The 10,433-nt window shown below is 47.2% G+C and overlaps 1 protein-coding gene across 1 annotated transcript; it reads left to right on the top strand.

The window, feature by feature from the left end:
* Positions 1 to 339: 339 nt before the first annotated feature.
* On the top strand, positions 340 to 10,380 carry LOC144100327 (uncharacterized). The gene is made up of 3 exons (XM_077633305.1): positions 340 to 727; positions 3,379 to 3,603; positions 9,844 to 10,380. The coding sequence occupies exons 1-3, from the start codon at positions 341 to 343 to the stop codon at positions 9,868 to 9,870; spliced, it is 639 nt and encodes a 212-aa protein (XP_077489431.1). The 5' UTR covers position 340; the 3' UTR covers positions 9,871 to 10,380.
* The last annotated feature ends 53 nt before the right edge of the window (positions 10,381 to 10,433 follow it).

The following is a 10,433-nucleotide window of genomic DNA, read 5'->3' as shown; positions in this document are numbered from 1 at the left end:
ATATCAGCTTCCGGGAGAGCTTTTTGAGGTGTTAATGTTACCTGCTCGATAGAAACTTCATAAAATAGGCAGACTTTCTAGTTTAGAGAGCCTCTAAAAATGCCTTCTCTGTTTTACACTATATTCTCGACCGTAGGCGCGTCTCTTTGTTAGCAATTCGCTCGTTTGAGCGCCGCTAATTCCTGCCAGAGCTGCACCTTGCGCAAAGCGCCACGAAGAAGAGAAGGCAGTACAACAAGCAGAAGCGCTCGAGCGCACGAGTTGCGCCTTCCTCATTCAGTATTCGACGATTCGCACGTAGGCACCACACCTAGCGTTCCTTTCTGCGCGACACGTAGCCATGCACAGTGCCTCTCTGAAGTCAGCTCCGCCTGGTCCTTCAGACGGATCGTCGCCTTCTTCGCCGCGCCTCTCGTCTCCTCCGTGTTGTCCTGGCGCCACCGAGCGAGGACTGGGCTCCTGCCCCGGGGACTGCGGTCGCAACATTGACTCTGCAAGGTGGTCACCTGGGCGGCCACCGCTCTCCGAGCTCTACCGCGGCCTAGCCGTCTCGGGCGGACCCTGCGGCAGCAAACGCGGTGGACAGGCAGGTGATGCCGGCCACTGCTCTCGAGCTCCACATCGATGTCCACGGCGGCTGCATGTCCGGGAGAGCGCCCAGCCTGTCAGAGCCGTGAGCCGTCCACCCATACACCACCGCGGTACTTTCACATCGAAGGGTACTCCGGTGAGTATTAAAGCGCAAGCTTTACTACTGCCTTCTGTAGTTTGTTCGGCTTTTGTTTCATATGGCATTGAACCGAGGAGCGGGAGAGGAGGGTTAGAGTGTGCCGCTGCCTCCGAGCTGTTACACGTGACCGCCATGACATGACTGCGCTCTAGCTGCGCGTGCAGCCGTCGTCACCGCGCTCTTGTACCAACGCTTGAATCATAGCCTTGCAATCGATACAGACTCTTCGATTAGCAAAGAAAGGCGCACACCTGCCACCTGGCTCAGTGGACACCTCAGTCGCGCTTTAAGCTACGTGGCGATAGTGAGAGATGCGCGCTGCATGCGTTGACACTGCTGTCCTTTATTTCCGCTGCCCCAGCTCAGGTGCTTCGATCATCGATCATCGATGGTGCATCGATGGCAGATGCCGGGGTTAGCAAAAATCTTTTCCTTCCTTTTTACTATTATATTAAATAAAACCACTACCACCACCATTGATAATGTTGTAGCAGAAAGGCGGAAGTTAATCTGTAGGATGTCGGCGTTCATTGTGTTCATTGGCGAAGGCGTTGACAGCGATATAGACTGCGGTGATTTTGAGGAAAGGAAGAGCGCGTAACTGGCTCTCTGGGTCAGTGGACACCTCAATTGCGCTATGATGTACGTGGCCGTGGTAAGAGAGAGATGTGGCCTGCGTTCATTAGCAGTGACAACAACGTGGCAGACGCGCGGCACTTCAGCAATAGGCCACAGCGTTCATTGAGTGGTCAACATCTCGCGAAAACCCATTAATTTATCTTTTAGCTGCCTGAGCACCCGTTGCCTATCCAGTATCCGGAACGCAGACTAAGTTACAAAAGCCAAGCCGCGTCTAGTTGCCCGATACACCATAGCTTTCGCTGTCTAACCAGGTTCAACAGTAATTAAAACGCTGCTAGTTTTGATGGGAAGAAACCAGCATCGAAAATCACTCGCTTTCTTCTAATATTTTGGTGACATTATTTCAAGGTTCAAACTTAGAAGTGCAGTCATTTAGTGGGTGGTCTGTGAGGTACTTGAAATAGTTCTGAGACGTTAGAAAAATGAAGTTTTGTTGTAATGGCTCCGGTTCTACAATATCCGTGTAACAAAATATAATGCGTGGTGATGCAATGCGATGCGACAAATCTGCTCTAGAAGCATTGATTTAACATTTAGTTTTCCACTCGCTTTTATATTGATCGCGTCCCATACCATCTTTAAATTTGCTTCGTCGTGGCATTTTGTTGTGATGCGGCGTGTGCTTCCGGTGGGTCCTGGCTTCTGAAGGGTGGAAATGGCTGGGAGAATTTCTGATGGGTTCTGATGGGCTCGCAGAAACTACACATCTTGGTATGGGGAACCAAATTCGCTGATCGACACGGAACAGCCAGTGCAACCAGATATATGGTGTTTTGTCCCTGAAACGCAAGGCTGTTGTACAGAAGATCCAGTTCAACGTACTCGAAGTTTGGCGGCAGTATTGTGGGCAGTGTTTTGAACGTTGAATTTCCGCTTGGGGGGTGTGCGTTGTCTGGCCTGCACTACTTCCCTCTGCTGGAGACAACTCAGGCACTCCTATTTGTGGTCATCGCATCCCTCGGAATCCTTGCAGGCAGCGCTTGCGGCGCACTTTTGCAAATGCCTATCTTCCTGTGTCTATTCTAATATTATTATGGGTGATGCCGACATGCAACCCGATCAATAACCGACGGAGCCACCAGTTATGTTTTAAGGGGCTAGCGGGACAGTTGCAACAGGTTATGTACACATCTGAGAAGAGTCAGGTGCCGTTGACGTTTGTTGTGGAGAGAATTAAAGCCAGCGCTGCGCATGCCATCGGAGAACCAGACTAGGAATGTGTGTACCTGAAGAAAATTTTAAGCACCATTTTAAAGTGGCGGACGAAAAGAAATTTTATAGTGCCGACAACTCTGACGTTCTAAATTTTGAACATGAAAAACATGACATCGCTCAGAGGTGTCGCCTAGGACGAGTAATTTCGTACAAAGACAGAGAATATGCTCCGATTAGTCTGGCACAAGAAGAATGATGACAACGAAATCAGTCAGTTATAAATAAAGAAACGATAAGGGATAAGTGACAACCGTTAATAGCTCAACAGCAAAATAATGTGCAAAGCGATGTCCCTCAGGTGTGAACAATTATGGAATAGTGAATATGAAACTGCTTTGGGACATGTCAGCAAATTTTATTTCGCTTCGTTAGTTCCTGATTTAGAAGACAAATTTTATCAGTACGGGGTAGGTTTTCCTAATTTTTCTTGCGAGAGTGTTAAACATGGGCACTCCGCTGCATCTACTACGGCCAAAAGCACTTAATGATAAAGCCGTTCGATCTACTCCCATCATTAAGGAGTCATGCCGAAGGAAATCTACCCAGTAGCGCAGTTAATAATACTGTACAACTATTAATCGTTATTCTTACCTATGTTATTCCAGTTTTAATGTTTTGTCCACCTGGACCTTCTTCTCAAATAAAATTGTGACTGCGTAGACCCTTCTTTTGGGCGCGTAATAAGTGACAAATCTTTTCTCAGCACGCGGCTGTCGGGTATACCGATATTGCTTTGCATTTCTCTTCGGAAATCCTTGAGTGGACTTCGTCTATTAATGTGCCTGTTGCAGCCAACCGCCCAGGCTCTGCTCCCCGGCATACGTGGAGAGCGACGTCTGTTTTGGGCCACCCGCCTGTCCCCCTACGCGGAAGGCGTTGTCGGTTGGACGTGCACCGCCTCCGTCACCGCCGCCACTGCCAAGGTGCTGGCAGTGCTCCAGTGGGGAGATAGTGGCGGAAAGGGCCAGCGGGACTTGGCGCACGGTGATCTCGGCTGCTTTTCCCCGCCCACTTATGTAAGTGGCATCTCGCAGGCGCCTGCACACTTCTGATAACGACCTTAAACTTACAGCCGAAAAAATACGAGAGAGAACAAATGAGAACTCTTCCACTCATGCTGGTGGCCCATCAGCGCCAGTGGCTTCCTCACATTATGCTAACAGTTGCAAAAGCGCCAGACCCATGTGCTACATTTTAACCAGGTTTGACTAGCCGGCTTCACCACCACGTTGTGAACCGCAGTTTCGAGTATCTTCTTCGTCTGAATAGCCGACAGCGAAGACCCCGGGTTCTTTTTGCCTGCCTTTAAAGACCTAGATTCATTTTTCACAGTAGAATGTAATTTGCTTAGGTATAAGCACTATAGAAAAGCAAAACTCAAGTATATTTTGAACCTTTTGGTCTCAGTAGGATGACGTTTGCTTGCTTTCTTGTCTCTAGTAGCCGGTGTTACTTGTACTTAGACCTACTTGTGGCTTTCTGGGGAGCGCTTCTCGCTTTTCTTCACAGCTGCCCATTTAGTATTACTGGCTGTCACTTTAGTAAGAATCTATGAGGGAGCAGGGCCAAAGAAAGTATGAAACATGTATTTCCTTCTCAAACCCACTGAAGCGCGGAAAGATTCAACAATGTGGAGCACATTTTTGTGTTCTGGTCGGTTATATTCTGTTGTAGGCTCTAGTGTATGCTGAATTGTGTTTACGTTCAATCCAGAGTCACGTATGGGCCCTTAATCGTCTGTTAGAGTGTAGGTTCATTGTAGTGTCGTGCTTTACTACGCGAAAAGTGTGTAAATGACCAGAATCTCGTCGTTCGCGCTACATGTCGAAATTTAAATATAGTATGCCGGGTATAATTAAGGGAAACATATCGCAAGACGGCGTTAGATTTTGGTGGATGACAGCCTCCGTCGTGTTTGCTGCAGCGGTATCAAGAATGAGCAGCTTTAGGAACTGTCGTCCTCACGGATACCGTTTTTTAACATATGTGTGGAGAAGTCAGCAATCAACAGTTGACATCGACTGAGAGCTGTTGTCTCAAGAATTTAAGGTGAAGATAAAAAATTCTTCGTAACCATTGTGATTCGCGATTTTGCATTTCAGTTTCTTCGGAGGCCGATGAGATTGCCGAGTGGCATTGAGTATGTGCACTATCTTTGAAAAAGATAGAGGGACATGAACGGAAAGCAGCGAGGTGTACTAGGTGACGCCCAGTATACTACACTACATGCGGGAAGGGGCACAGAGGGAGAGATCGAAAGGGGAAAAGGGAAAGTGAGATCACTTTTTCACGTGTCCGTATTCAATTATTAACAGGAGACACAGAGACTGGAAGTTTCCAACCCTGAACTCAGTCCTGTGTATTTCAAGAACTTGAAATGCGCCTTCACAGCTGTTCTCTGCGATGAAGGTTTAGTCCAAGGGCAGAGGATGTAAGGGGCCGAGGATCAAAGCGCAGGAGCGTTCCAGCAAGGAGGACACGCTCACGTTCAAACCGGGGACACTCACAAAGTCGGTGCTCAATTGTAATATCGTGCCAGTTGTTCTCACAGGCACGAAAGCCTGCCTTGCGATTAAGTAGGAGTAGGCATTTGTAAATGGCACTCCCAGCCTAAGGCGACACAAAAGTGTAGCATCGCTGCGGGAGAGGCCGGCAGGAGGATTTAGTTGAAGTATGCGGTCGAGGCAGAGCAAACGGCATGTATAGTTTGCAGCGGAAGACCATGACGCTGAAATCTCACTCCGGCCAAGCACTCTCAGATGTCACGCTGTGTCGGCTCTTGTCAGTGGTATCCGGAGAATGTTGGTACTGCCGTGGGCCAATGGAGCCCTAGCCTCAGCTGCGTCATTTCCTGACGATTCCACTTGTCCTGATAGCTACTGAAAGATGACGTCATGACCTTCTTCCAGTGCCTGGCGTTGAAGACGTCTCATCTCCGCTGTGGTTTTCTCGTGATCGAAATTGAGGAAAGCAGAATTGAGACATTGCAGACAGCTTTTGAATCGCAGAACACAGCTCATTTCTGGAGTGTTTATGCACCGATGTACAGCGCAGCTATATGAAGAGTGGACCATTCAGACCCTGTTGATGTTGTCCAATAAGAAACTAGTTGGTTAATACTGGCCTGTTTTCTAGGAATGACCACGGCGCAAACTGAAATAGTAGATGAGACCGAGCGAGGTGTATGTACATGCGTGCGGTCATATTTGGCATGGAATAGGTAGTGTGTCAGCTGCTTAAGGATCGGAGTCGATAACTTCGTTTTCTTCGCTATCCTATGAATTGCAAGGCGCATACATGACTCCCCCGGACACCACACCGCAGTGGAAGGCCGTGCGGCCGGGATTAACTGTGACGAGATGGACAATTGGTGGGCTTCTATTACATTACAAAACGCTGCATATGGGCTCAGTACCGTAACTGAAACGAAATGACGTTGAGGAATCCTTGCTACTTTAAGTGCGTGTATCAGCAGGGTGTCAAATGTTATACGCGTCGAAAGTGGGTCGCCCTTGTCGATAGCAATAGTTGAACTGTTGGTAAGCTGCGAGGGATACCCAGGCGTGTGTGAAGAGGCTGACCTTTACAGTCCAGAGGGCACGCAAATTTGTCTTGTGTGTGTTCAATAGCACGGCAGTATTATACCGCAAAAATCCCAAGAAAAGTGCTCCGTGCAGCTGCAGCATTGCCTGAACCGAAAAGCCCAATGATTTCACGGACAGAAATCTCAGTAGAGGATGGATAGAGATTCGCTCACACTGCAATGCGGGCTGCATGATAAACTCCTGTGCTGTCAATGATAACCCCTAAACAGCAATGAGAAGTTCAATAGGCAATGGGTGGGCTGTCGATAGTTAGAGGATATTGAGTGATTCATTTGCGTGTATATGCCACTCTATATAACGCGCGCTTCACGTCTGAAATGCTAAGACCATGCTCTCGGAGACAGCAGGAAGTTGTGGTTTCAACTCGCTGAAGTCTTGGTCGCACCTTCAGAAGCGTCAGAGTGGAGGCTGAGATGCAGACGTCATCGGTACACATAGAAATATGGACGGTATTTGGTAGGTTCTCTGGGAGTGATATAAGTGTCAGCTTAAACAATGTAGGGCTAAGAACTCCGCCCTGGGGCACGCCCTGGGGGGTGTAATGAACAGGTGTCGGAACAACTTCACACATAATAAAAATGGCCTTTTGGTCGAATACCTTTTGATCCACCTGAACACTCTGGCCACAAATTCAAACAGGCCATTGCACATCAAGAGTGGATTAATGTGTCAGGTTATCGTAAGCACCTTTGACATGAAGAAAAACCTGCCAAGCACGTGTGCTTCTGGCGTTTATTTTGCTAATCTGGGGACAGAAGATCAGTGACGTTAGGCCAAAGATGTGAGCTCAATATCGGATTTCCGTAGTTTTAGTAGCGGTATCAGCCGACTGGATTTCCACTGGAGACCAGCACCACCGTTGGGCCATGAATGATTGTAAAGGTTGAGTACCTCTCGTCGCGCGTCGTCGCCAAGGTGACACAGCGCAGTATAGGTGATGCAATCAGGCCCAAATTGGGGTCAAAGACCCATTTCCCAAACATTACACCCTAATTGAGCCGAGCACCAGTTCAGGGGAAGGTTGTACTCATAGTATCACCGGTGGGCATCCAGCGCCACAGGGGTTCGAACCCCGCACCTCTCGCATGCCAGGCGGATGGCCAACCATTAGGCTACCGCTACGGTTCTTCCACCAAATAGAAAACGGGTGGATGTCCGGAGTCACTGGGGATCGAATCCGGCACCTCCTGAATTCGAGCCGGATGCTCTATCTCAAGGCCAAGGCTTCGGTTTGAAGTGGGCTTTTATCGCATAAGGCGGATTTTGGTTTGTTTTACGGCCTAACAAATCACTGGCCCATCAATGCAATGGTTTGTTCCACGACTCTTGTCCCAAGCATTTCAACTAGGAAGAGCCGAGCACTATGCGGGGGAAATCCTTGAGCCATTAGGAAACAGGTTGTCTCAGACGGCACTGGCAATCGAACCCCTCTGGCCCTGGTGAAGACAAACAGCCACTCACGGCTTAGCAAGGGTAGCGCTGAGTTCCTCAGCAGTAAAGATAACATCCATCGCTGATGTTCGTGATGCAGGAGGAACATACTGGCAACTCGAGGTTTTCATTGCACCCGCAATAATTCTGCAGAAACCAGTTGCTACATCAAACTGGCGATGGGCTTGGTGCGGCGCTAACGCGTAGAATGGGATTCGATGCTGTGGAAGCGTTCCAAGCCCCCGCACCATCTGCCAAAAGAGGTAGATAGTCTTTCGGGGATCCAGAGAGTAATAAGACTTCCAGCGCTTTTCTTCCGCCAGCCAGTGTATTTGTCCCTTGATTTTGCTCTACAGACATCGCGCCACTTTGAGGCCCCTTAAGCATCTGGCCCGTGTGTAGCGCCGTTCCACTCGGCGCTGAATAGCGCGTATATGGTCTAATTCTCAAATTAATTGAGCATAATATTTTGTGAGGCTTATAGATAAACTGGGCTGCGGGAAAGAAATACTCGGCGCGATTTGTTTCTAATTATTAACTGCAATCTTTATTTACTCTGCACGCAGATTGTGGAATGAATTGAGCGAGGTCGCGGCCTCTGTGGCTGTATTACTTCTCATTACAGAATTAGTCGATGTGAATTTTGGATCTGAACTCGCAGCTTTGCACTGAAATAGACTTTTGAATGCGGACAGTTTGAGTTGACAAATAGCAGTCAGGCTGATTACTACTAGCTACCTAAGGACCCTGTTTGGAGGCGTTTTAGCTAACAGTTTACGTGCTCAGGTTATGTACAACACTGCAGAAAAATGAGGATCTAAAATGAAATGAATATAATCGTACAATACTCTCCATTCGTTCCCCTTGCTCACACAGCTCAGTATACACGGTATCATACTGCACTATTGCTTGAGTATCCCAAATGCACATCGGCCCGAAAACAGCCTGAGTGCAAAAATTTGCGAAAACGCAAATCACTGCATAAGCATATCAATGTCATTATTTGTTCAAGCTTACAAAAATTTTAATATTCTTTGGGAAGCCCGCATAGAGCTGTGTATAAAGCTAATTACTAATATTGCATACTCTTCGGCAATACAGACGATAATCTGCACTATTCGCAAGAATGTGCCAACGAGAAGTACAGAAGGAGGAAGAAACTGCGGATCACATCAGCAGGAGCGATCACATCCTCGCTACAACCTCGCACTGATAAGCACTTATCAATAACGGGGCTTGCTGTATGCGACATGTGTTGCAGCGCGAACCACAAGAAGGGACGACGACAGACAGAGTGAAAAGAGCGCTGTTCAGTCACAGTTCTAACTGCATTTTTTTTCTCACTTTAAACTCGAGTCGTGAGGCTCCTTGCATTTAATGCGTAGAAAGACGCAATCTTGAGTTGTCACTGGTGCCCACAATGGCGAAATGGCCCTGCTCGTATTCTTCAAGAACTTGTACCATGAAGTACTAGCTCCAAGACCCGCTAAAACTATATCAGCTAGAATTTGCCGTTTTCGGATGATTCGTACAATGCCTCCGGTATCGATAATCTTAAACTCTAAAAGAAGGCTGTCTTTTGCAAAGTACTGCGCTGTCGACGAAAGAGTAATATAAAGTGCGTATCTAGTCTGAACACCAAATAGTCTTCACCAAATAAGAGAGACATTTAGCTGAAACATGATGAGAGAGCTACACGTCGGATTTAGGTTTTAAAATAACGGACGACGCCACAAGCATCTCTGTCACGTGACTGTCTGCGTTTCCACGGGCCTTCGTGTCCTCTTGTCGCTGAGGATTTACGTTACCTATAAGCAGTCTCTTTCCTACAAACACTGTAGTGTAGGGCTGCGCATAATTTCGACGCCCTTGGGTTGTTTAACATGCACTGACAATACACAGTTAATGAGCCTCTGGCACTTCGTCTCCATCGAATGCGACCACCGCGGCCGGAATTGAGCGCGCGTCATTCGGATCAGGAGCCGAGCACCATAACCAGTAAGCCACCACGGCAACGGGGGGCGTGTTTCAGGATGTGTATCAATGTGCTTCAGTCATCTCACCGCTGCAGTAATTATGGAGGCCAGAAACATTTTGGCAAGAAGCTAGAGCCATGAAACAACTGAAAGTTGTAAACTGGGCTTCCAAGAAATATTTTGCAGTGGTTGTTTCCCTCCTTATTTCGTCTCATGCTATTTTATTTTTTTATTTTTTACGCAGGTCGCTCCCGCTTCCGGGCCACCGTGAACCGCCTGTATGGTGAAGGCGGTACTTTGGAGCAATTTTTTTTTTCGAAACGTTCTATTTTGTGTTAAAATTTGCATTTTAATTGCAAATTTACCTCATTAAAAGTGACGCATTTGCCTATCAGATGTCTCAAAAGACTATTAAATGGTAACATTACGGCATTTTGTAAACATGTAGAAAACATGTTTGAATCCCAATGCGCTCATGCATTTTGTTCGCTTTGTTGCTCTCAATCAAGCAGCAACAACATATGAAAATTTTCTGTGCTGATAACTGCTAAAAATGAGCTCAATTGCCTAAGTAATATTAGATTTTGCAAAATTTTCTTGATAGTACACGCCAAATTGGCAATTTAATAGTCGAAACACAAGAGAATGCCACACCCTTTTGTTGAAATTTAAAATCGTACAATGCTAAAATTTCGTCACTACAGACAGCAAATTAAACACACTGTAGCGCCGCCTATTTCTAGCCACTGGCAGTGACATTCGATAACGCCAAAAAGCTACTTTTCCACACAGCCTTCGGAATCAGTTCTAAGAAAGCAGCTTTAAAACAAGAAA

The sequence above is a fragment of the Amblyomma americanum genome, chromosome 1 (genome assembly GCF_052857255.1).
Source record: "Amblyomma americanum isolate KBUSLIRL-KWMA chromosome 1, ASM5285725v1, whole genome shotgun sequence".
Lineage (NCBI taxonomy): Eukaryota > Metazoa > Arthropoda > Arachnida > Ixodida > Ixodidae > Amblyomma > Amblyomma americanum.
This window is presented reverse-complemented; position numbering and strand designations above follow the sequence as displayed.